Source organism: Heterodontus francisci, chromosome 18 (genome assembly GCF_036365525.1).
Source record: "Heterodontus francisci isolate sHetFra1 chromosome 18, sHetFra1.hap1, whole genome shotgun sequence".
Taxonomy (NCBI): Eukaryota; Metazoa; Chordata; class Chondrichthyes; order Heterodontiformes; family Heterodontidae; genus Heterodontus; species Heterodontus francisci.
The window spans coordinates 23194284-23222224 of NC_090388.1; the positions used below are offsets into that span (position 1 = coordinate 23194284).

At 41.8% G+C, this 27941-nt stretch overlaps 1 protein-coding gene across 4 annotated transcripts in view; it reads right to left on the minus strand.

The window, feature by feature from the left end:
* Positions 1-27941, minus strand: part of ptprb (protein tyrosine phosphatase receptor type b) — a 111353-nt gene that overhangs the window by 68407 nt on the left and 15005 nt on the right. For 3 of the 4 annotated variants that reach the window (XM_068050420.1, XM_068050419.1, XM_068050418.1), the window contains exons 5-7: positions 9262-9538; positions 2156-2434; positions 610-867 (exon numbers count right to left, since the gene is read on the minus strand). In XM_068050420.1, coding sequence (XP_067906521.1) covers positions 610-867; positions 2156-2434; positions 9262-9538 — 814 coding nt within the window. Of the gene's footprint in view, positions 1-609; positions 868-2155; positions 2435-9261; positions 9539-9902; positions 10554-27941 lie in introns of those variants that run through there. The other variant, XM_068050421.1, reaches the window with a different exon arrangement.

Genomic DNA, 27941 nt, shown 5'->3' on the forward strand with positions numbered 1-27941 from the left:
CTGACCATCAGATCATACAGGTATCAGACGGAGACTGCTTTCGGCTTCGTCCTCCAGCCCAGCTCCGATAGAACTGCGCGTAGTGACTTTAATTCAGGGTCTCACTTGCGGTCAACTCCGGGAAGTCACATGGCTTTGGCTCCGCACAGTGTAGGTGACACTGCTGCCAACTAGAATTGTTGAACTAATCAGACTCTATGCAAAAGCACCTTTTAACAACAATTTCACAAACGTTATCCGGTGTTAACCGTGATTATTGACTATCAGACACTACACTGTGTTTCCGATTACATTCTCTCTTTTGTTTAAAAGTTAGGCAAATAAAAGATTAAAGATCACAAAAGTTATGATCCAATTTAGAATCGCGTTTGTGGGTTAAAATAAGTAGCAGCGTTTGGGAAATTGTAAAAGTCATATTCACCATAATGTATCCTACATTTTTAAAGTAGTGGGATAACATTTCCGACTGACTCCTATTGAAAGTTGGACAGACGCTGATCTCACAAACCCTTGGACCTTGATCTTTAGTTATTGGAGTTAATTTGCAGTCATGCGATTACTCCGCTACCTATGTTAAGTATTATTGTTAGCAGTCATTTCCTCAGTTACCTGTCTGGACGGATTTAGAGCCGACATTTTCTAGTTCTCCAGCTACACTCATCACGGTTAGATTGTAAAGCCTTCCGGCTGTTAATCCTGTGAAAGTGTGGCCATTTGTCGAATTGGGGAAAATGATCTGCTGAACCACATTTCCTTCGTAAATCAGCGAGAGTCTGAAGCTGTCCACTTTCCCCGGGCCAGGAATCCAGACTGTGGTAAGACTATCCGGTTTCCTAGATATCTGGACATCTTTCACCCTGGATGGAGCTGGACAGAGCACAGTTAGATACATTTGGTTATATCGGTCGATACTGTCATTTATTTTTTTTTAGAAAAAACTGACTATAGTTAATTATATTTGGCATGATGATCCTGTATAATTGTACAGCTCTGTAAAGAACCCAAGAGATAATAGATTGATGCAGGTAGTGTTAAGATTACTATTTAATAGGAAGATAGCATGGGCCCATTAACCAAATCATGATTGTTTTATGTGCCTCATCTAACCCCTGGAGACGAAGAGAATGGTTCTCCCACATATAACTGCTGAGAACAATGTGGGGCCGGCAGATCGCAGCGATTTTTCTGCCCCTGGAGAGATTGTATGTCTTGGCCTTGCGAAGCTGCATTGTCTCTCCGCTCTTTCACATCAACCTATTCAAAGTGTCATCATTTATTAACTAAAATCTACCATCTCACATTAATAACATTGAATTCCATGAAGTGTTAAAGCAAGTGCAGCAGCAAGGCTAAGTTGGATTGTGACCACAAATTCAAATACAATGTAAAATCTATATTCATCCCTTTTTAAAATAGAAGTATCTATGTCAATTGGATGCATGCAATGACCCGCACAGGTACAGGGCGAGATTTTAACTCATTCAAAACCCACCCACTCACACAGAGTTAAAATCGGACCCTATTTAATCACTGGGTGGTTATGCCCCACAGTTGTTGATTGAGGACAATGCTACCTGTTTCTTTGTGGTGCATTAGTATTTGTAACTAAGTGTTGAGTGAAACTTCAGTTGCAACTCCTTTCTGATCACTGTTTTCCTATCAATACTTTTCAGCGATTATGCTAAAACAAAATGAGGAATATACAATTCTGTATTCCCAGCCATATTGGGAAAATACAGCCCATGATGTTTGATCCATTCAGGATCATAAGGGCAGGAATCACACCATTCTGATTTCCCAATAAGCAATCCCAACGGCTACGAATCCGCACCAGGAGCGTATTAGTACAAAAAAAAAATGGCTCTAAGGTAACACGATGCTGTTGTGTCTAGGAGAAGACAATTTATCCATCGGGCTAATCCTTCCAAACCACTCCTGTTCTTTTTTTGTGCAACACAGCAATGCAGCGGGAAATGACAGTGATTTGATACTTATATAGACAATGTAATTCAAAAAGGACACTTGCAAAACGCCAGAAACTTTTGTACAATCAGTAATGAAGTCCCGGTTATTCGCTGACTTTATTCCCAATGTGATAGACCTCACTAAATCTGTCAGAAAAATTCATGGATTTTTTTGTCGGGTTGTAACTTACCTGTGGATCCAAAAGTGTGGGGTCCATCACGACTCTTGTTTCCAGCAAGCGCCTTTATGGTGAAGCGATACCTGCTGCCAGGTGTCAATGTCAGAAAAGTGGCTTCTTTCTTGAGGGAGCTACCGGGGACACGGAGTTTCCGAGTTTCTCCATTGTCGGTTCCAAATAAACTGACCTCATACAAATCAATATTCCCAGGTGCTGGAGTCCAAGAAACGTGGAGACTGGTGGAGGTTGTTCTACTTTTGATCACTTCAAATTTTTGGGGTGGTTTCGGGTCTAAAACAAAATCAAGGTGAGATTAAAAGAGGTAAAACAGAAAATGCTGGAAATACTCAGCAGGTCAGGCATCGTCAGTGGACAGGGAACAGTTCTGATGAAAGGTTTTTTTCAGGTTTGCACTTGCTGCTGTTCAATATTCAGTGTATTTACACCTAATCTGTACTAATGCTTTGTCTTTCAACACACCATTAACATATTGTTTGCCTTTGCTCCGTGACCTTTTGGTCAGCTATGTGGCCTGGTCCAATCTACACCTTCTCCTTTGTTATCTCTTGCCCCACCCCCACCTCACTTGTTTATAATCTGTGACTTTTCTTATATTTGTCAGTTCCGAAGAAGGGTTACTGACCCGAAACGTTAACTCTGCTTCTCTTTCGACAGATGCTGCCAGACCTGCTGAGTGATTCCAGCATTTCTTGTTTTTATTTCAGATTTCCAGCATCCGCAGTATTTTGCTTTTATTCTGATGAAAGGTCGTCGACCTGAAACGTTAACTTGGTTTCTCTCTCCACAGATGCTCTATGACGTGCTAAGTATTTCTAACATTTTCTGCTTTATTTCAATTTTGCAGCATCGGCATTATTTTGCTTTTGAGATTAAAAGAGATTTGATGAAGAAATTAAACATTTCTTGTCAAACGATGCCTCAAATTATACTGCTCCAATTTACTATCCAGTGCAATGTCTGTTTATTTCTACCTTTTATAATTAATGAGTTTTAATCGTCTTTTCTGATAAATTTCTCTTCAACATTTTTCACGCTTATTCAGTATTGAGTTCTGAGGGGTCAGGTTGTGCCAAGGAGGATCTTGGACAATGAGATAGAACCATAGAAAAATTCCGGCACAGGAGGCTATTCCGCTGGTCGTGTCCTGCAGGCCGAAAGAACTAGCCGACCAATCTAATCCCACCTTCTAGCACCTGGTCCATAGCCTTGCAGGTTACAGCACTTCAGGTCCTTTTAAAAGAATTGAGGGTTTCTGCTGCCACCACCTTCCTGGCAGTGAATTCCAGACACCCACCACCCTCTGGGTGAAATTTGGTTTCCTCATGTCCCCTTTAATCCTTCTACCAATCACCTTAAATCTGTGCCCCTGGTAATTGACCTCTCCGCTAGGGGAAACAGCCCTTTCTGTCTACACTAAATTAGGCCCCTCATAATTCTGTACACCTCAATTAAGTCACCCCCTCAGCCTTCTCTGTCCTAAGGAAAACAACGCTAGCTTATCCAAGCTTTCCTCATAGCTGCAACTTTCAAGCCTTGGCAACATTATTGTAAATCTCCTCTGTACCCTCTCCAGAGCAATTATGTCCTTTCTGTAATGTGGTCACCAGAACTGTATGCAATATTCCAGCTGTGGCCTAACCAGTATTTTATACAGTTACAGCATTACATCCCTGCTTTTGTATTCTGTACCTCAGCCAATACCTTCTTCATCACTCTAACTACCTGTGCACTACCCTCATGAATCCTCCTTGTTACTTCCTCAAAAAACTCAAGTAAGTTAGTAAGACATGACCTTCCCCTAACAAATCCATGCTGGCTATCCCTGGTTAATCCATGTCTTTCTAAGTGGCAGTTTATCCTATCCCTCAGAATTAATTCTCACAATTTACCCACCACCGAGGTCAGACTGACCAGCCTATTTGGCCTATCCCTTGCACCCTTTTTAAACAATGATACAATGTTTGCAGACCTCAAATCATCTGGTACCTCCCCTGCATCTAGTGAGGATTTGAAGATGATCCTCAGCACATCCACTATTTCCTCCCTGGCTTCCTTTAACAACCTGGGATGCAATTTATCTGGCCCTGGTGATTTATCCACTTTCAAGGATGTCAGACCCTCTAGTACTTCCTCTCTCATTATGTTTATTGCATCTAATATTTCACACTTCTCTTTAACCACAATGTCTGCATCAACCCTATCCTTTGTGAAGACAGAGACAAAAACTCATTAAGAACCCTGCCCACATCTTCTGCATCCATGCATAAGTTCCCTTGTACAACTCTGACAGGCCTTACCCTTTCCTTAGTTATCCTCTTGCTCTTAATGTACTGATAAAGCATCTTTGGGTTTTCTTTGATTTTACCTGCCAATAATTTTTCATGTCCTCTCTTTGCTTTTCTAATTTCCTTTTTTACTTCACCCTTGCACTTTCTATACTCCTCTAGGCTTTCTAAAGTATTAAGATTTTTGTGATCATCATAAGCTTTCTTTTTCTGCTTTAACTTACCCTGTAAGCTTCTAGATAACCAGGGGGCTCTAGATTTGGCAGTACCACTCTTTATCTTTGTAGGGACATGCCTACACTGTGCCTGTAGTATCTCGCTTTTGAATGCCTCTCACTGGTTTGCCACTGATTTTCCTTCAAGTAGCTGTATCCAGTCCACTTTCTCCAGGTCACCTCTCAGTTTCGTAAAATTTGCCTTCCCCCAATTTAGAATTTTTACTCCTGTTTCATCTTTGTCCTTTTCCATGATTATGCTAAAACAAACTGTATTATGGTCACTATTTCCAAAATAGTCACCCACTGTTACTTCATCCACTTGCCCAGCTTCATTACCGAAGACTACATTTAGAATTGTGCCCCCTCTTGATGGGCTTGTTACGTGCTGGCTAAAAATGTTCTCTTGAATGCAGTTCAAGAATTTTGTCCCCTCTGTGCCCTTCACACTCTTCATATCCCAGTTGATATTGAGGTCGTTGAAATCCCCAATTTTTATTGCCCTATAGTTTTTGCACTCAGAAATTTGCCTGCATAATTGTTTTTCTATCTTCCTCACTATTTGGGGGTCTATAGTACACTCCTAGTAGTGTGGCTGCCCCTTTTTTATTTCTGAGCTCCGCCCTTATTGCCTCGTTTGATGATTCGTTTAGCATATCATCCCTCCTCAAAGCTGTTATTGATTCCTTAAGTAATAATGCTACACGCCCTCCTTTTTTATCTCTCTCTCTATCCCATCTGAAAACTCGATATCCAGGGATGTTGAGTTGCCATTCTTGCCCCTCTTCAAGCCATGTTTCCGTTATAGCAGTGACATCGTGTTGCCATGTGTCTATCTGTGCCCTCAGCTCATTGGCTTTATTTACTATACTCCTTGCATTTAAATAAATACCCTTTAACATTGCCAAATTCCTGTGCTGTACACTTTTTGACTTTTGCGACTTCTGTCTTTCAGAGTCACTAGCTAATTTTCTGCCTTCTCTTCCCTGCCCTGAAATTGTCCTATCTAAGACTGCGCTCAGGTTCCCATCCCCCTGCCAAATTAGTTTAAACCATTCCCAACAGCAATAGCAAACCTTCCTGCAAGGGTATTTGTCCCAGTCCTGTTCAGGTGTAGACTGTCCAGCTTGTACAGGTCCCACCTTCCCCAGAACCGGTCCCAATGCCCCAGAAATATGAAGCCCTCCTTCCTGCACCATCCCTTATTCATTGATCATCCCTAATTGCCCTTGAGAAGGTGGTGGTGAGCTGCCTTCTTGAACCACTGCAGTCCTTAGGGTATAGGTGCACCCACAGTGCTGTTAGGAAGGGAGTTCCAGGATTTTGACCCAGCAACAGTGAAGGAATGGCGATATAGTTCCAAGTCAGAATGATGTGTGGCTTGGAGGGGAACTTGCAGGTGGTGGTGTTCCCATGTATCTGCTGCCCTTGACCTTCTAGGTGGCAAAGATCACAGGTTTGGAAGGTGCTATTGAAGGAGCCTTGGTGAGTTGCTGCAGTGCATCTTGTATATGATACACACTGCTGCCACTTTGTGTCAGTGGTGGAGGGAGTCAATGTTGAAGGTGGTGGATGGGGTGCCAATCAAGCAGGCTGCTTTGTCCTGGATGATGTCAAGCTTCTTGAGTGTTGTTGGATCTGCACCCATCCAGGCAAGTGGTGAGTATTCCATCACACTCCTGATTTGTGCTTTGTAGATGGTGGATAGGCTTTGGGGAGTCAGGAGGTGAGTTACACGCTGCAGAATTTCCAGCCTCTGACCTGTTCTTGCAGCCACAGCATTTATCTGGCTGTTCCAGTTCCGTTTCTGGTCAATGGTAACCCCCAGGACATTGATAGTGGGGGATTCAGCGATGGTAATGCCATTGAACATCAAGGGGAGATGGTTAGATTCTCTCTTGTTTGAGATGGCCATTGCCTGGCACTTGTGTGGCACAAATGTTACTTGCTGTCTGGTAAAAGGTAAAATGTAAGCAAGGCAAGGTAGATTGTAATAAATAAATAGATTGTGCTTCTCTTTCCACAGATGCTGCCAGACCTGCTGAGTGGTTCCAGCATTTCTTGTTTTTATTTCATATTTCCAGCATCTGCAGTATTTTGCTTTTATATTAAGGTAGATTGTAAGATGTTTTGAGATCAGGACATCTGCTCTTTACTTTGGCAACTACTAAAATATAGAATGAAACAACAAAATTTATAAGATCTATTTGCTTCACTATCGATACCTGTCTATTTATTTTAATTACTTGTTTACCTTCTGGTGTTTGCCTCTTCTTTCTAGTTTCTGTAATCTATTGTCTTTCCCCCAACTGTACCATTCCTATTCTCTGTCTTGCTGCAGTTATGCTATATCGTGTTGGTGACAGCAATACTTTAAGTTTAAAGATTAATATTCATTGCTTATCAATGTAAGATAGCCTCAATCAACATCACACAACATACTATCTTTTCATTATCACATTGTTGTTTGTGGGAGCTTGCTGTGCATTTGTGCTTGTTTCCTACATTACAATAGTGACTACATTTCGAAAGTACTTAATTGGCTCTATGCGACGCCCGAAGGTCGTGCAAAGCGCTATATAAATTCTTCTAATAATAAAAAGTATTTGCAATTAGCCTTGAACTTGATCTCAAATTGATGTTTTCAGAGGAACACCATTGGAGAAGACCAACCTTTCTTCCGAAATCTAACTCAGACCATTGAAATCGTTCAGATTTTCTTTCAGATTTCAAAGTCGTTGGCTCCCTTGTTTTTATTAAGGATATACCCCTGCAATTGTATTAATATAGAAACAGAAATGTTGATACAGAAGAAGGTCATTATGCCGAAATAAGGTTCTTTTGGAGGTCTGATTTTCTGCTTCCTCCCTTACCCGTTCCTATTCTCTTATAAACAATTATCCAGGTCAATTCTTTTTTTTAGCATTAATCACCACTTGTGGCAAACCCTTCCACATTCCAAACTCTTGAGGCCAAAAAGTTGCTTTAGCTTTTCTTGGTTACTCGGGCCATTCTTTCTGGTATGGTTCCTGTATATGAGTATCAAGAGGGGGAATTCATTTCCCAGCTATACAATTCTGGGTCAGAGGTATTATTTCCCTCCAAAGAATAAACCAAAACTGTTTTATGAAATGGATGGAACTGAGTCCATTTATTAAGAATTCTGTTAAATCAGATATCGATGTTAGATATATATATATCTAAGCATGATCGATTTTTCTGAGACATAATAATACAAATATAAAAGAACAACTTTCTTGATAAGAGTGCATGAGTGACAGAACACAATCCTTTATTTTGTGATGCACTGCACCAGCAATGACGTTAACGCGGTGAGTTCTGTAGATTTAAGTTTGCGTGCTTCGAATGCTCAGTTCGGAAGCACATTACTTATCTAATCTACTTGGCCACGAAAATAAAACACTTGGGCATTTTCTAACATCCGTTAGAACAAAGGAACAATGTGTTTAGGAACTGGCGGGGCTCGACCACTCCTGGCTGGACTCAACTTTAAACCATTGTTGCATATTTGGGTATTGGCCTGTCTCCAGTAATATCACCACTGTTCTATTCTGCCTTGCCATTAACATCTGTATGCACTTGTATGGCCCAAATACAGGTCTATTGTTGCGACGAGCTGCCAAAGTACAGTCCCAAAGGGGGCTGCAGCACTTAAAATTCCCCTCTCCTCAAAAAGAGCTTTTGCCCTTGAAAATTAACAAAGTCAAAAACATCTAAGGTGCACGGAATCGATGTTTATTAGAGAGAAACTAGGCAACTAGGGATTCTTTTGTCAACTTTATTCTCGAAGATAAAAGGGCATCTAGTGAAATAGCAATCAATCTTTCAGGCTACATTTCAGTTTGTCATCAACAATTAGAGACATTCGATTTATTTTCAAATTGCCTGAAAAGTGTTCTACATAGTTTTTGTAGAAGATGTAAAAATGTACGGCTCTGAATAAAAGTACCGTGTTGTACTTACTCTATTCTTGGCACTCGAATGTAAAAGAAATCCAGCATTTAATGTCAGTCAAATTTGTGTAATTTTTTGTTCAGTCTCATAGAAAGTCACTTCCATCCCAATTTGACTGGTGAGTTAACTACAGGTGAGAAATCATTGACAATTATCTTTGGTATTTCTAAAGGCTGATTGAATGATGGGTTTGTAGGACACACATGGGGATGGGGGTTTCCAGACTCCATCTAGTGGTCGCCTATTTGGACACCTTCCCTAGTGCACTCAACAGTTGCTGGATAGTCCGAGGAAGTTGTTTCTTTCTTCAGGTGAAACAGGTTATTATCATCAGCCCCCACCCCTACCCCTCACTATTCTCTTCGGGTATATTTCTATTTTAACCTCGGGAAGATGTGGGATTTTAAAGTAAGGCTGTAACAATGATCTTTTTAAATGGGGAAAATATATAAGGTGCAATATCCCGGCAAACGTCAGGAAGGTGTGCTATCCGATAATATCGCGATTTGTAAATCATAGGAAAGCAATCAACTATATATATTTAAACTTTCCCCTGCTCCTTTCTTTTTCAATCTCTCCACATACAGGTGTGCCAAGCTTCGCTGAACTGCCCGCTTCTTACCTGTTTGCACCGTTACGTTTGCCGATAAACCATCAGTGAGCGACATAATCAGGAGCTGGTGAAGCGTGCCTGCCTCCAGTTCATTCAGCTCACACTCATAGTAATCCCCGGTGTAAGGAGCTGGGTTGCAGCTTTCAACCCACGACTGGTTAACTTTGTAAGACACGCTGTAATTACAGGGACTGCCCGGGCTGCTCCAGTGAACATGAATAGAATCCCCGGACTGTCTGATCTCTGTCACATTAACCGGACATCTCTCAGCCTCCACAGTGCCATACTGGAATAAAGGTATAACAAAAAAAAAATCAATTAATTCACGCATTGCTTCAAGAAAGCAACATGGACACGCATCCCATTTAAAGTTAACCCCAGGCAGACATTGAAAAAAAAACTTAGAAGTGTAAGCTAAAATGTTCAGCATACTGAAAAATAAAGGGATTACGGAGCAAGTTGATTAGTTCAAGAACATTAAAAAAAGAATAACAGTTATTATATTTCACGTTTTGGCGTTTAGTTGAGAGCTGCAAAAATGAATTCCAAGAAACCGGGGAGCCCAGCACTTTGCAGAAGTTTCAGACGAGTAGACACAAGATCACATGAATATTAAATACCAATTGGCAGGCAGCTTTGCTGGAGCTCACCTTGACTAGACTGGATGCCATCCACAATAACATGAACCCCGTTTCATATCCCAGCATTGCGTTTATGGTTCTTATCTAGCGATCCTCCCGGGCTAATAGAACATAAGGTATATTACAACAATACTGTACAAATCCGAGAATGAAAATTTCTGTACCCCTCCTAGCGACCGGCGTTAAGAACCTCTTCAAGACAGAACTTCTGCACAATTCAAACTCTTCAGGTGGGGCCGTAGAAAAATCCCAGATGTTCTCCAAAGAATCCTTCAGGTTTTCTTGATTGCAATTTTTTCCCCCTCCAGATGGATCTATTGGAACAATCCGCTAGAATTATCCATATATTTGTAACAGCGGGTGGAATCTGTGGACTGGGGTTGATGTTGGATGTTGGCGGTGAGTTTTTGCAGAGAGATGCAGTGATGTGCGCACAGTAGTTCCCACGCTGCCATTGTGACCCAATGACTCGACTGAACCGTTTCCATCGACTTCCTCAATCAAGAGTGAATTTCCTCGGCTCTTTCCAAAGTATTAATCCAGACTTGGGACTTAAAGCTGCAGCACAGAGTCTCTCCGCCTTGCAGCAGGAACAAATCCCAGCATTAATTGAATCTATCGTAAAAGGTTCAGGGGCAGGCGAAACAATCCCTTCGCCCCTATGATTTCCCCTCCCTCCCAACTCCACTGGCCCTCCCAGCTCCTTCACTCAGACTTACTCTCACTTTTTGGAATCTATTTATTTTCCTTACCTCTTCTAATTGTGCCGCCTTCCTTCTACCCTCCCCGCCTCTCTGTCAAACTTCTTATCCCCATTCACTCCCAGTTTCTATACCCACTGCTCTCATTTTCCACTTTCTCCTTCCCTATTTATCTTGGGTCTCTTTAGCTGCTTTATCTGTACACAGTTAATTTATGTTTGTGTCCATCTTCCCTTCTTCTGTCTCATGTTCTTTCATTACCCTTTCAATTATTTACCTCTCCCTCTGGCTTCATTCCCCCCTCGGTTCTCAAATCTTAGGCTCTCGGTCGTCTCTCTCCACTTTGATTTTCTCCACCACTTTATTTTGTTCAGTTTCCCTTTCTGTGTCCTCCTCTTCCTCGCTTGTTCTTAATTTGTGTGTATTTTTAGTGTACCTCCAAACTCTCACCTTCTCCTTTCTGAATCAGCTGTGCGCTGTGCTATTTTGTTATTTTCTGAGTAACTATTATGTAATTTGCTTTCTGTTGTCACTGTCAGCTTTCAAATATTTAACATGCATTGCGCAGCACATTTTCTAAAATGCACAAGCAAAGCTTGCATTATACCCTATAATTCTATATATACATATATTTAAAAACATCTAATGGAACATTGACTAATTGCCAAGTGGAAGGGTTACTTTTCTGTGAATAGAATTGAGAATTTCAATCGCGAGACTAAAGCATGAGAAATTTCACATTGAATAACTCTCTCGAACGCGTCGATTGGGATGTTGTGTTTAGTTTGATAAAAGTAAATTGTTTAGATATTCTACAAAAGTCACTTGTTCACAGAAGGGAGCAAACAATAGAGCGGCGGGATTTGTGGTTTTCTGAAAGAGGAAAGTGCGGATGTCAGGCACTGGGAGGGCCAGGATGTGCTTTAATAGTCTGCACGGCTTCGCCCATATACTTACCCAGGGTTTCCTGTCATTTTTCTAACCTTGATTTGAGTTTTTATCAAGAGGAAAGAGCTTTGCAGAACTTTTGTCTCGCAAGAATCTGAACTTGCACATAACCTGTGGAGTTATTTACAACCCAAACCAGACGGCCAAATGCAAACAATAAGGTCATGAGGCACGTTGCTTTTTCTTTGCCTTACAGCCTCAACAACGGACTACTTACAGTCTGTAAAAGACGAAAGCCACACTTTCTTTAACCGGGGCTCGCTTTGAACTTCACCTTGTTGGAAACACAAAAACAGCAGCAATCCTCGCACCGATGCATTGATCTGAACTGAAGCTCGAGTTCGATTCGTGTGAATCCAATTTAAGTCATGTTTTACACTTCAGAGTATCTCCTGTTGATGCATGATTAACATTGGAATACAAAACAAACCTTGGGTTGAAATGTGTTAAAACTGATATCCCACAATCAGCAATTCATTTGATCCGAATATTTGGGAAAGCTTGTCTATCTAGTCTCATATTGTAGGAATTCTTTAATTCAACCAAGGAAATCGTTGCACATGCTGCAAGCTAAATACAGCTAAACATGCCCACAAAATATAGTTCAGTTCTACACTTCATAGAACCAAAGCGTAACCCCACATTCACACTTTACTAACAATCCACTCAATAAACATTAGACTCTTACAGTGTAGAAGGAGGCCATTGGGCTATCGCGACTTTGCGCTTTCAATGAGCTATCCAATTAGTCCCACTGATCAACCCTTTCACCTTAGTTCTACAAATGTTCCCACTTACATAATTGACAAACGCCCCTGTCATTGCAATCTTGCATGTTTCTATAACGTTTAGGTTTTAATCATACAGTCGGTATGCCAATAATCTCCCAGCTCCACTTTATGTTACTAATTTGATTGTGGCACCACCTTATCATCAATTTAACATTCATTTTCTGCACTTCTGTCTATGGGGCAGCGTTCACTTAGATGATGCAATCATACTTCATCAGCACTTCATACGGCCTATGGATGATTTTTAAACATTATTTCATGGGATGTGGGCGTCGCTGGCTAGGCCAGCATTTATTGCCCATCCCTAATTGCCCTTGAGAAGGTGGTGGTGAGCTGCCTTCTTGAACCACTGCACTCCTTGGGGTGTATGTACAACCACAGTGCTGTTAGGAAGGGAGTTCCAGGATTTTGACCCAGCGACAGTGAAGGAATGGCGATATAGTTCCAAGTCAGGATGGTGTGTGGCTTGGACAGGAAATTGCAGGTGGCAGTGTTCACATGTATCTGCTGCCTTTGGCCTTCTAGGTGGTAGAGGTCGTGGGTTTGCCAGGTGTTGTTGAAGGAGTCTTGGTGAGTTGATCCAGTGCATCTTGTAGATGATACGCACTGCTGCTACTGTGCATCAGTGGTGAAGGGAGTGAATGTTGAAGGTGGTGGATGGGGTGCCAATCAAGCGGGCTTCTTTGTCCTGGATAGTGTCGAGCTTCTTGAGTGTTGTTGGAGCTACTTTCATCCAGACAAGTGGAGAGTATCCCATCACACTCCTGACTTGTGCTTTGTAGATGGTGGACAGGCTTTGGGGAGTCAGGAGGTGAATTAGGGATTAAAAAATCAAAAGCAGGGTTCATCTTCCTCAAAGAGCTGCAGAATTCCCAGCCTCTGACCTGCTCTTGGCGCCACAACATTTATGTGGCTGGTCCAGTTCAGTTTCTGATGTAGATTGTAAGATGTTTTGAGTTCAGGACATCTGCTCTTTACTTTGGCAAGTACTAAAATATAGAATGAAACACCAAAATTTTGTTTCTTGAGTTTGGTCAATTTTGTCAAAATTTCAGTTGACTGTGGTTTTGGGCTGTTTGCATAAAACCATCTTATCAACTATTACACTGTGGTAGCTTACATTATCAGCTGCAAACTGTGTTATTAATGTTCCACTGTGTGATGAGATTCATGACTTTTTAGGAGTGAATCCCTCTTATCAGAAGCTGCCTATATGCTCTAAGATGAGGCAAGCCATAGGGGCATGTTGAGGCATGCCTATGAAACTCTTTTAACTTTTGAGGAAGATGAACCCTGCTTTTGATTTTTTAATCCCTAATTCATAGGAAAATAACCTTTCAACCTTATAACCCGTTATTATGGCTGGATTCCTTCACACATTTAGCCCAAATCTAAGCTTCAGTAAAGTCAGTTTGCAAAATTGCCCACTTGTAACACATTATGAATAAATGGGATGTATGGAAACTATGACTAGTTTTTACACTGATTATTTTGTACAAGTGTTAACTTGGCTCAGTTTATAGCACTCTGGTCTTTAAATCAGAAAGTTATGGGCCACTCAAAAACCTTGAGAACTTAAGTGCACTGATGATGGAGTGCTGCCTTGTCAGAGGTACTAAACTTCAGAAGAGACATTAAGGACACAAGTCCCATTTGCCTGATTGGATGAATGCAAACGATCCCTTAGCATTACTTGAAGAAGAACACTTGAAGAAGAGTTCTTGCAGTATCCTGGCCAATATTCCTTCCTTAACCAATGCCAAATACAGATTAACTGGTCATTGATTTCATTTGTTGTTTATGCAGTCTTATAGTTTATAAACTGGCTGCTGCTTTTGCCTACATAACAACAATGACTACACTTCAAAAGTAATTCATTAATTTTGGGATTCTTTGGTACATGAGTGCTTTCCTTATCAGCTTATCCTTTCTGAATTAAGACAACATCCTGGTTGGTTTGGAAGGAGTAACTATTTCTTTGATTTTGACATCTTTCAGCAATATGTTTGGCATTTTTGGTCAACTCTTAGAATTCTACATTTACACTTTACAAGGCTTTTTAATCTTGCATATAAATGTTTAGAACAAAAAGTATGCTTGCCAGTGTCAGAACATCTGTCACGGTTTCCATCCAATGAATCTTTTAAGAAAACTTATTCATATTTTATGCTTTCATTTACTCGGCGAACAACCTTTTGCTTAAATACTTTCTTTTTGGTATGCTTCATGCTATTGCTTATCACAGGTCAGATAAATATTTGTACCAAGTTGCTAGCAGATTTTTTTTTTACTACTAGCAAGTACTGGTTTGTTAGCTACCTTATGTGCTGCAGAGTAAAAAGAATTTTAAATGTATCTAACATCAGCAGTGATCTGAATTGAAGATTGTGCAGATATGTGTAAACAAGGCTAAAGTAGACTGACAATTTTTATTAGTTTCTGAGTTCAATTTTCTTTTTATGGAAAGACATTTGATTCATATCAAGTCTGTAAAGCTTAGCTATGTAATTTGTGTATAAATTTTTGTCATTTTGCACATATTTAATATATAGACTTATAATCTAAAGGACAGCATCTATCAGATTACATAAATGTAGCACATTAGAACATATTTTGTTCAGATGTGCTAAAACATCCAAAAAGCTCAGTTTTGAGATTTGATACAACATTGAAAGGAAACAATGTACGTAGGAGCAGAATGGTTGTGATTTTCTGTCTGTGAAACTGAATTGACTGTAGAATAATTGCTAATTCTCCATTTTTTTATTTTGCTCTAACAGCTTAAAAACACTGATCAGGTGCACCAAAAAAACTGAAAGGTCTGGGGAAGACCAATCCAAAGATTGTTAAGTGACAGCCTAGCATCATGTGGTGTTACATAGCAATTGTAGTACTAGTGACTGGAATAATTCCAGCTGACATTGCTGCTAATGATGAAAAATATCTGCAACAGATCATAGCGTCAGCTGAACAGTGAAATCCTAGGATACATTTCAGCCTTTGAGGATCAAAAATAGGAACATTAGTGTCACCAGTGGATTATGGCTGCTGTAGGAGCTGAAGGCAGAGGGGAGCAGATGCAGCAGGACCAGAACCAGGAGCTAAATGCCTGTAAGTACAGAGGCAAAGGATACATTATAACCTAAAAGGAGATAACCCCCAGGCAGAATGTCTGTCTGCCAAGAATCAGAACAGAGGAGTAGTGTATGAGCAAAAAGGTCACGATACTCGCCACCTCGAGCTGAATTTTATTTTCAACTCAGCGGGGTGCCCGCATTTAGCGGCCATCACAGAGCCCCCACGATATTACACGTGGGGGCTCATTAGAATTAAGGGGCTCAGCCGCCCTCCCCATATTACATGGAAAGAGGTGGGACATTCGGTGCAGCGAGAGAGTTTTTGACAGCTGTGCAGCGGGTGCTGGGGCCCTATTTTAAACACCCCAGTACCTGCTTTCTGACAGTTGTCAAAGAAATACTTACCTGACTGCTAAAGAGTGGGGCTGCTGTCAATCTGGCAGCAAAGCAGAAAGTGCTGCAAAAATCCAGCAGGTCAGGCAGCATCAGAGTTAACTTGTCCAAGTTCACAGACCTGAAAGTTAACTCTGCTTCTCTCTCCACAGATGCTGCCTGACCTGCTGAGTTACCCCAGCACTTTCCACTTTGCTGCCATATACTTACTCTGCTGTGTCCCAGTGTCCTGTGAAGTTGTGATCCTCTTCTTCCACTCAAGTGTAACATTCCTTCTTGTAAGCGTGCTGCACTTGGGTGAAAAATCTTAAATTCGAACATTCCAGGACATGAGACTTAAATAGACCATAGAAGGTATTACAGAGGTTTACAGAGAACACACTGACACAAATGGGAATGCACGGGTGTCACAGCAATATAAATACGTATTTCACTAAATGTTCCTCACCAACGTGTGTGTCCTTTTCTCTGTGTAAATGATTTGTGCCAGCATATAGCACCAATGTCACAGCCCTTTGCACCGTTGGCCCTTCAAATGATTCGACGTATGCAATAACATCATTGCCATGCCACCATTATTCATGAGCGTCTCCACGGATGCAGTGACATGGACATTGGCTCAGTCAGCTGCTGCCTCTAATGGGTAACACAGGGATGCTGCAGATGTGGACTGGTGCACAGCAGGTGAGCGAGGGTGATGTGTGGCTTGCAGAGCTCATGTCGGTTCCTAAGGAGCAGACAGCCTTTGTCTGATAAGCCACTATCCCTACCTCACTGCTAGCCCTGCGTGTAGAGCCCGGGTGTCATCTGCCCTCCCATGCGTCTTTCATGTTGTAGGTCCTCAGCTTCCTCACAGTCCGAGGAGGAATCCTGTTGATGTCTCTCCTCATCATGCCAGGCCTGGCCTCTATTGGGTGCGTAGTTGTGCAGAGCAGCAAAGAAAGGAGCTGGCCTTTTCGGCCCATAGTACAGGGCATCACCCTGTCCATACAGGCATTGGAGGCACTCTTTCAGCATGCTGATCTCCTGCTCAATGGTGGCTCATGTAGCTCAGTGGCTGGCGTTGTATCTCTCCTCTGCAGCAGTGGTGGAGTCTCTCACTGGTGTCAGGAGCCATGTCTGCAAAGGATAGCCCTTATCTCCAAGAAGCCACCCCTCCATCTGAGCCAGTTCAGTGAACAATGATGGCAGCCAGGACTGGCACAAGGCCCAGGTATCATGGCAGCAGCCTGAGAAGCGGTCACACATTCACTGCAAGCATCTGTGGTGTTCACATACCAGCTTCACCTAGATTGAGAGGGTTCCTTTAATGGTGACATCTGCAGGTGGTAGCCTGGCAGTAGGCCTGATGGCCACATGAGTGCAGTCTATGAACATTACAACCAATGGTTCTCCGGCAATGGTGCCAGAACCAATGGCCCTCTGGGCCTGGCTGTGAGAGTCCGTCCTGAAGCAGACATACTCACTGGCCCTCCGGTGCAGGGCATTGGTGACCTCCCTGATACAGCGGTGCACTGCTGACTGTGTGACCCCACAAAGGCCTCTGGTGGACCCTAAAAGGCTGCAGAGGCATCAGGCTCGAGAACAGCTGCCACTATGAGGAACAAAGGCATGGGATGTCCATCGGAGCCCATAGGCTGCAGGTCACCCTTGAACAGGGCACAGAGATGTGTCACCACCCTCTCTATACGCGCAATCTCTTCTTACACTGGTGCTCTGACATCCGATGGTATGTCATGTGGGGCCTGTAGATGCACGGCAAATGTAATGGTGGATTCTCCTTGGGGGCTGCTGCTCACGACCAGGGGCCTCGACGTGGATCACACCTGCCTGTTGATTTTGCCTCTGGCGCATACGGATCCTCAGGAGCAGAGGATCACACAATGTAGGATAAGCCATACCTATTTCCGCGTGATAAATAAAGTTGAACCCTTCATGTATTCGAAGGTTCCTAAAAGGGCATTGATTGGTGTTGACAGGTATATCAGCTGCTTTCCTGGATCAACTATGTGGCGTGCCGTACGACAGAACCACATCGGACAGTACAGTACTGTATGTGTGTAGACTAGAGTCCCAACAGTGATCATTTTATATTTTTTATATAAATACTGTATATTTTATAATAATTAATCACTCAGGACCTTCCTGGTCTCTGCATCTCAGCTGCTCACTGGATAAACTTGCAGCAAGTATTTCAACCTGTAAAGCAGGAGTCTAGGTAATATATAATGATATTTTCTGAGCCTTCAGACAATTGCTGTGTTTATTTTAAGCAATACAGATACTGGTACAGTGTGGCACAATCTGTCTGGGCACAACTCCTTGGGTTTCTGTTTAACTCGTGACCAAACAATCACTGACTTTGTGGCTCCAATCTTCATCTTTTTAAACAACCTTTCAAGTTCAATTAATACTGTGTGTGTCCGACCCAGACCTGGCCTGACCCGGACCCGGCCTGACCTGAGCCCGAAAGCCAAACCTGGCCTGACCCAACCCACCCCGAACCTGACACATGTCGTCAGGTCCCATCGGGTTCGGGTCGGGTAGCAGGCCTTTAGCATGCCATGGCATTGCCCATCTTGGCCACATCAAGATCCTACCAGCTGAATCGATTGCCCCCACCATCCATAAAGCCTTAATTCTCCTGCCCTTTCTGGTGCCTAGTGTGCCATTGCCCCCTCACAAACACTGTTAATGGAGGGATGGTACATGGTACCTCCCTTCATGCCAGCACAGCTTTCCCTCCAGTAATCCCAGACCCCCTCCCTTTAAGAATGCATAGTTGGACCCCTGAATATCCCTCCTTCCTCCTCTCTTTAGGAATGCAGTTAGACCCCTGTATATCCCCTCCTCCCTCTTCCCTTCCAGAATGTAGAGTTAGACCCCTGAATATCCCCCCTCCCTTTAGGAATGCAGAATTAGATCCCCCCTCCATCCTCCCTTCCGTAATGCAGAGGGAGACCCCTGAAAACAGAACATACCTTCGCTGGCGACAACTTCTGCCTATGAAGACCTGCCGGCTTTTCAAATCGTGAGCGGGGCGGCACATAACGGCCGCCTGTTCAGAGAAAAATCTGGAAGTGCCAGTGGAGAGGAGGCAGGCTGCATAATCAGCAAAGGTAAGTACTTTTTAACATATGCTAATTGTGGTGCTGCCACCGTGTGGCAGGGGGGTGGGGGCCACACCGAGGTCTCACTGCCACTGGTAATATGCAGCAGGCCCTTCTCGACGTCGCAGGTTGAGGCGGGCCTCGCCCCGCAGCATTTTACTGGGCCCTGCGCCGCGACCCGCGGTGTCAAGGGTCCAGCAAAATTCAGCCCCTCATATCTGAAGGCCTGCAGGTGCATTCTACAATAAGTATTGCTTTGTCTATGGCAGTAAAAGGAACAGAATTGAACTACTATGCGACTGGAAGACTATAAGAGCACAGGGAGCATTACTAGAGGCAGTCAATATGTGGGACAATCATCAATAAGATAGGTAAGTGAAGTTTGCTTTACACACATTAATGGACCTTGAACTTGGCATAAGATTCCCATCAGAAGCAACAAGGGAATTCTGAAAGTTTTCAAATTGATGGATTCTCAAGAATATAGACATTGTTCCCTGATTGCGCAAACAGTGTATTCTGCTCGAAGAACAATTCTAAATGTGAATAGTAATTTCCTTTGGGCAGAAGGGGACCATGACTCCTATATGCTTGAGCAGTCAAGCATTCCTGTACTATCTCTGGGAGATGGATAGATGGTTCCTGGGCAATATGAGTTACACACTGAAGCCATGGTTGTTAATACCAGTGTTAAGAACAAATCCAATCAAGCACACCTTAGAGACCACATTTAGTGTACTGAGGCAACAGCTCAGCTCCCTACACTGTTATGGGGGAACCTTTGCTATATGCTCCTGTAAAGGTGAGCAAACGCATTCCTGTTTGTTTCATGCTCCATAAACTGTGGTCCAATTAGGCTTCCCCAAACACATGAATGAAGAACAGTTGTGTGACACGTGTTACGACCAAGGTGGGAGGAGTGCACTGTTTATTCAAGTTCCACTTCTCCACAGGCCACAACATATATTTAAATTTTCCCACTTAGCGATATGGTCAGTCATATACTCTATTTTTGCCAGAATAAAACACACCAACCAGGTTTCTTTAATAAGCAACAAAATTATCAATTTATTATTAAACAAGTCTTAATCAGTAATGAAGTAAAGCATAAACATGCGGATAGAAATTTTAAAGCTTCCCTTTTTATCTTAGCCCCTCACACTCACACATGCATACACTGGTTAACTGGAAAAATAAAAGGGATTTTTTTGTTCAGAGCTCTGTTGCAGAGAAAAAAATGCTTGGGCTGAATACTTGCTCAGTCTTGAAAAAAACAGCAGATGAGATATGTTGTGTTCCAGAACTGGCATACAGTCTTGCCTCCGAGTACATGTAGACGGGTCACTGGGATCTTTTAGAACAATTCTTTTCAGGTGGCATCGAGAATTAATTTAGCAGACTTTTCTTCAAACACAGGAGACGAGATAAGATGACACAGTGGACTTCTCAGGGTCTTTTAGAGAGGTGCTGGAAAGCTGAGCTGGGTTGTGGTCTTCTCTCCTTCCTTGGGAATTCTCTTCTCCTTCCGCAGGCTTGACTCTTTAAACATTCAGCATGAATCTGGTTTCTTCCTCTGTGACACTTCTTCAGCAACAGGCGCTAACTTTCTCATTCCAGAAGGCAAACACCGACACTACAACCAAAAGCTTGCGAGTTTGCTGCTCTCGCAGGTGCGCACTGCTGCTCCCAGGCTTGTCCTGTCAAGGGGCGCGCAACTGCCACTTCTTTGCACACATCTTCCTCAGTTACCTGGGTTTCTGTTCTATTTTTATCTTGAGTCATGTGACAACCAGTAAACATTGTTGCCAAAATAGTTCTTTCAGTGTTCTCTTGATGACCCTCTTGAAAAGAAACTGGTCTAACATTTCTTCAGCTTGATTATGAATTCTTCACAAATATTTTTAACAAAAAACAGAAGCACTTTCATAACAAAGGCTGAATATAATGATTTTGTGCAGGAGCCTTGATCAGTTCATCACAATGAAAAGACTGCAAGATAGGAAACAGTTCAATTCACAGCTCTTTGCTTAATTTTGGCTAACATAACCAACTGTATAATGTATGTGTAATGACTACTGTCACAAACATTTGTTTTGCCTTCCATTTTATATTGTTCACAAAGTAACTGAATTTCCCTGAACTATCAATGAAGGATATGATCGCATGGATAAACCATTGAACCAATTTGTTTTGCGAACAAGTATTTAGTACTCTTACTAATCTGGCTCCCTTTGCTGTGGTTTGAAATTTTACTTAAATCCAGTTGCCAGTGCTCACATCTACCATGATTGCAAGGAGTCCTACCGTTGTGGTAGTGCAGTTGCAAAGGATACAGGTGGAAGACTACTTCTATCAGTGACAAAGTCTTGTACAGCAGCATCAATGCAGTGGCTATCTGAGGTGCTGACACCTGTCACTTGGTCATGTCATTGCATGATCAAATACCAGTTGCCAACACTAGTGCCAACTCCAAGATCCCCTGCTGTGGACCACTAAATAAATTTGTACGTGAACTTGTGCAAGCATGTTCCTCCACCGTTCAGAACTCACAGTTAGCTGTGGGCAGCAGAGAGATGTGTGAATGTCTGTGCAATTATGGCCACAATATGCTAAATCTGGTCTGACTTCCTCATTGGTTTTAAGACCTCAAAGCAGTCATAAGATAATTGACAACAGTGCTGAGAGATGACCCCAATGCAACTATTGTCTGCATCATCATGTTCATCACAGCAGATACAAGTGTAGCAATTTGCTCAGTGGAAATATATTGTATGGGCAACCACATATCAGTGAACTCCCTCAAGCTGATTACCACAAATTAGCTGATGTGGTTCCTTTCATTGCAACAGTGATTACGCTTCAAAAGTTGGCTGTGTAACAGTTGGGACACTGTGAGGCCCTGAAAGGTGCTATAGAAATGCAAGTTATTTCTTTCTCTCTTTCAAGTTGGAGATGGCAGAGACTATGTGTTCAATTGGCTGATTAGAACTCTTTATGTGCTGTAACTGTCCCTGGTCAGCATGTCCTCATATCTGTTCCCATACTTCATCAGAAGTGCAATGGAAATCCTGTTTATGTGTACAAATGTGGTTTCCATTACATGCTTGGTGTAGTTATGGTGGTGGAGTGGGAGCAGCTCGGGGGAAATTCTGATCCTTTGTTTCTAAGCAGGCCCAACTGAAGTCTTCATCCTCTACCGTGGGCCCTAAGTCACCAGGAATTTTCTGAATAAATTGTTTGCTCCTCCTTACTCCCCGTCAATACTTCCTCTTCTTCACCCAACATTTGCTGACTTAACTGTCTGTGATTCCTCCAATAACTTATTATCTGCTGCCGACAGAATGGGGGGAATTTATCCTGGTGGCAGGGGTCTTACATCTGGAGAAACTGATGCTGTGACCTTTGTGTCACCTCTTCTCCGGAAGGCTCACTGAATTTAGTGCCAATCAGGCACTTATGTGGACTTCCACAGGATCAAGGATCCCGTCTCCGGAAGTCCTAGCCTTGCGGCGCTGTCGACCAATCAGAGGCCAGCAGCTACAGTGCCTCCGCGGAGGCAGTGGCTCCTGCTGCAGGAGCACACACTGGAGGCCGAGGAGCGTCATTGGAACCAGGCCTTAGGTAGATCAAGGTGGGAGGGGTCTCATGGGGTGGGGGTTGTGGAGGACAGGGGATGGGTTTCGGTAGCAGGCCCCGCCCTTTCCCGATGCTGGGTCCCTTGTTCAGGTATTCAGTGCCTTTTAACAAGAGAGACTCCCCATGTCCCACCCTGGAGCTGGGAAGCAGCCTGCACGTTTTTTTATGTCGTGCTTCCCATGCAGCAAGAGGGCCGCCCGATACAAAGGTAATTGTGGCTGCGGATAGAAGAGGCCATTAATTGGGGGTTAATTGCCCAGTTAAGGGCCTCAATTGGCAGCAGGGTGGGAAGGCCATTCACAGGCCTTTCTGCCGCGGAGTAAATTTTGGTGGAGGATAGTGACGACAACACCTCCCCCACCCCCCTGCCCTGCCATCATCCCACCTGATTTTATGCTCACCTGCCTCCAAACCCGCTGCAAGGGGAGCATAAAATTCCCCCCAGTGTGTGTATCTGTGTGGTTGTCGGGTGCTCATGAGAGTGGTGTCGAAAGTGCTGAGGTAAATGATGTTCTTCAGTGACACTTGGGGTGCTAGCCTCGGTTTGTCTGTGAAGAGAGCAAATGGGATTTCAATCAATGCCTGAAGAACGGGTTCTGATGAAAGGTCATCAACCTGAAATGTTAACTCTGTTTTTCTCTCCGCAGATCCTGCCAGACCAGATGAACATTTCCAGCATTTTCTGGGTTTTTTTTTTTCAGATTTCCAGCATCCTCAGTATTTTGCTTTTGCATTAAGAATGGGGAACTACGAGAAGGACTGCAAATGCCTTAGGCGTTACTTTTCAGTGAAGTGTTAACAACTTCCTCAAGCTGACTTGTACTTATCTACCTTGATAGTTTCGACTATCTTTGTTATGTTAACACAATGGTCACACTTTATTAATGCAATCCTTTTTCAGGTCATATAGTTACTTGTTCACTTCTTTCCATATCCAGAATGCAGAGGTCACCATGTTCACATTGTCTATCACTTACTGACAAGCTGTGTGCCTGCTCAGCAGGTACTGTTGATACCACAAACATTCTAACCTCTCTTCAAAACTCTATCTACGCCCCTCAGAATAGCTTATAATAATAATACATAATAGTTCTGATGAAGGGTCACTGACCTGAAATGTTAACTCTGCTTCTCTCTCCACAGATGCTGCCAGACCTGCTGAGTATTTCCAGCATTTCCTGTTTTTATTTCAGATTTCCAGCATCTGCAGTATTTTGCTTTTATTTACCTCAGAATAGTTTAATTGGTAAGGTAGGCAATTTTGAATTTGCCGTTGAGGCTTTGCTGCTGAGCATTGTACACCAACAAGTTGCTTTAATGGATTGTAAAAAAGTTACATTATCTGCTCAGCTGCTTGTGCACTGCTTATTATTGCAACTAATAATTCTTGACTTTTTAGTTATCCACAGGAACAAATTAATTGCATCCAAATTAATATCTCGTTCAAAAAAAAACTTGCACCCATATTTGCAGGTCACTACTTAGCTGCAAAAAGCAAGGTAATTATGGACAGATGATCATTCATGGTGATTAGAATAAATTATAGCCATTTTTTGACCAGCTTTAGGACAGAACCAGCTGATTGAAAAGCATTTTATGCCCATTTCTGATGCATTTGACAGATATGAAGCATACATCATTAGCTTCTTTTCTTTGTTCAAAAGCATTTGAGTTAATTTTGTGTCCACATTGGTAAGTGCATAACTGGGTAATGAAACCTGTAAAGTACCCGTTACTTTCACCCTAACGTCAGAAAGCTCTCCTGACTTGCCCAATGTTATATTTTCATTCTAATTTAGTGTTGAATTAGTGGTAGTTTTGTGCTTGCACCCTTAAGAACTAGTTTGATTGAGACTGTCCATATTTATTTCACATAGGCTTATTTTTACAGCTGGCAGTGAGGAAGCTTTTATCTAACAAGCCTGGCCTAAGTTTGAACTCAGAGATGAAAGTGCGGTCACTTAACTATAAAAGTTTCCTCAACATCATGCTTGCATTTCAGCTGCATCACTGAATGATCAAGAACTTTTAACTGAACTCACAGAAACAGAGATTTGATAAATTTAAAATGAACAAATGCAGTTCTGATAAAATTATTACAAAACAAAAATTATTTTGGACACCTTCATTAAATTCCTTCTTTCTCTACAAACAATAATTGTTGCATGCTTTATTGGAACTAAATATTTTTGGAGAGGCAGGGTCAGGGGCATGGTTTCAATTCGGGAGCCCAGACTTCCCAGTTACACTTATTTTCAAAGCTTTTAATTGCTATGGTTGCAAAATTTCTGTTTTTTTTATATCTTATTCATTTTTATTCCAACAATAAAGGCTCATTTTATTATTGGCATGATTATCACTAAGGCTTATGGACTTGATATAAAATGCAGCATTTAACCTTCATTTCTTGTGTGATTCAAGGCTAGCATATATTGCCCATACCTAATTGCCCTTAAGTGAATGGATTATTAGGCCATTTCAAGGGCAGTTCAAGAGTGGGTCTGGATACCACACCGAGTAAGGATAGCAGATTTTCTTTCCTAAAGAACATTAGTGAACCAGATGGGTTTTTACAACCATCCAGTAGTTACATGATCACCATTACAGATACTAATTTTTTATTCCAGATTTATTTATTAACGGAATTTAAATTCCCCAGCTGCCGTGGTAGGATTGGAACTCATGGCTCCAGATCATTAGTCTAGGCCTCTAGATTAGGGACATAACCACCATGCTACCACTCCCTACTGATCCAAATTAGTATTATGTATGGCTAGATGGTTAATCAGTTGAGTGCTGGATTTGGGTGCAGAAGGCTCTAAAGCCCAGCAATGTTTACTCAACCTTTCCTCTTTCCTAGATGGATAGAATCAATACGATGCCATAAGATATGGAGAGAAAATCAGAAACTTCAGGGGTTGTGCAGGGATTGCTACAAAGTTGTACTAATTCCTGATCAGCATCACACCTAATAGAGAGCAAGAGCCACTTCTCTATCTGTCTCTCTTGTCATTGTGGGGCGGTAATGAATAGAGGCAAAGCTCTTCCACACAAGAGGGAAAGGAGAGAATCATGACAGAACTTCCTGTGATTGGTGCAGAATATAATTCATGAGGGATTAGAAGCAGGTCAGCTACCCTGCAGCTCAATTGTAGGGCAACAAGGAAGCAAGTGGGAGCAATGAGAATGCATTTATCTTATTGGGAAAAAGTAGGACAGGAGGTGTTGTGTTCTGTAGTCAGGACTGTCAGGAAAAATTGTATAAAAATGTAGATAATGTTCTTATTCATAAGGTATATTGTTCAATTTCACATTACTGACATCAAGCCTATAATTTCCATTACAGTTTACTTGTTCCTGTAGTAGATGGAATGGTTAGTCATTAACTTCTTGGTGTCTCCTAGCTGTTTAATTCCTGCGCTGATCTTTTCCAGGTGGAATAAGGGAATAATAAGTTGTTAAAGTACACCAAAGGTTGAACTACAGGGCAATAGCTGCCATTGAGCTGGGGTTAAATTGTGGCACAAATAAAAGTTGATTTGTGGCACCATCTTGCAGAAGAGTAAAATAAATATTAAAAATGCAATGAAAATTCTGTGCTGACAGCCTTATTGTAGGGTTAGATAATGTACATGCAACATTTGGGGTTGATTTTCCAAGTTTATGGTACCATTAACTGTGCATATAGGGAAATTGGAAAATGAATGGATGCAAAATCTCAATTTGCATAGCCAGTGAAGGAGGCTCATTGCTTGGAGTGTGGAGTCAGAAAATCAGTCTTTACACGTTGACCATTAAGAAAATTAATTGGTTCAATACTTTGCTGTTTAGGCCTCAGCTCAAAACCAAGGCTTACACAAGTGAGATAAGCAATGCTCCAATCTCAATGAGTTTCATGCTTTTTAAAAAAAAAATTTGGAATATTCAAAATAAGATATCTAAACTCCTGAAAACAACTCAGTATCTAACCTGATAAACTGAAATACAAATTATGCAAGAGGTTTCACATTTCATTGCTGTGGATAAAAGTGCAGTTGATGCATTTAACTTATATTTGTACAACATAACCTTCCCCTTATACTGCTTCCTTGATTTAAAGCTTTCTCTTAAAGCTGCAACTCTGCCACTTTGTGGCATTAATTGTATTTCTGAGAAATACCTCCGCTCAGCAGAAGCACTGCAAAAACTCAAGAGACGCTTTAAATTATACAGCATACAGCTGCTTTGCCCCTATTGGTCTTATACCATAGAATCATCGAAGCACGCAGCACAGAAAGAGGCCATTCAATCCATCGTGCACATGCTAACTCTTTGACAGAGCTGTTATATTTAGTTCCGTACCTCCGCTTTTTGCTCGTAATCCCATAAATTTCTCATCCTCAAGTACCTGTCCAAATCCCTTTTGAAGTAATTGATAGAATCAGCTTCCACCAGCTTATCCGGTATGGCATTCCAGATCCCGACAATGCTAAGTGAAAAAATTATCATCTTCTCTCTACTTCTTTTGCCAATGATTTTAAATCGTTGACTTCTGGTTATTGACCCATAATCAACCTGCATATAACTAAAGTTATATGTTCAAAAAAAACAACAGCTTGCATTTACGTAGAGCCTTTAATGAAGGAAAGTGGCCCAAAGCACTTTACAGTAGTGTAATCAGACAGAACTGATAGATGTAAAATTATATTTGTATTTATAGCCTTTAATACCATAAAACAGATATTTAAAATTCCCAACTGCATTTATAATAACATTTCACATCATCAGAATGAAAGTATGTTGTGATATTTTTGGTGATTACTGCAGAGAAACAAGGATTCCTACAGATTTCCAGTGTTTACAGTGATGTACTGATGATGATGATGTACTAACTCAGCTATTAGTGGGTTGTCTTGATGTTAACTTTGAGAGCTAACCATGTTTAGAGGTTGATATATTTACCACTTTATATTTTATATTTCAATGGCAATTTATTTATTTATTAGGATTTATTTAATAATTGGATATCTCAAGACTATCCATTGATTCCTCAATATTGCGATGTTTAAGAGACATTTTGACAAATATATGAATAGGAAGGGAATAGAGGGATATGGGCCCCGGAAGTGCAGAAGGTGTTAGTTTCGGCAGGCATCAAGATCGGCGCAGGCTTGGAGGGCCGAATGGCCTGTTGCTGTGCTGTACTGTTCTTTGTTCTTTGTTGTTATTATGATGCCATTTTTAAAAAAGTACATAACTAATCATTCATTTACAGTATTTTGCAAATCCTGTGATTTGAGTGTTGCTAAAACAACATTGACATTGGTGAATGCTATAAAATGTGTTAATTACCCTTCAAAACAATAAATCTAATATTATTCTAATATTATTATTAAACTTATTCATTCTTCCC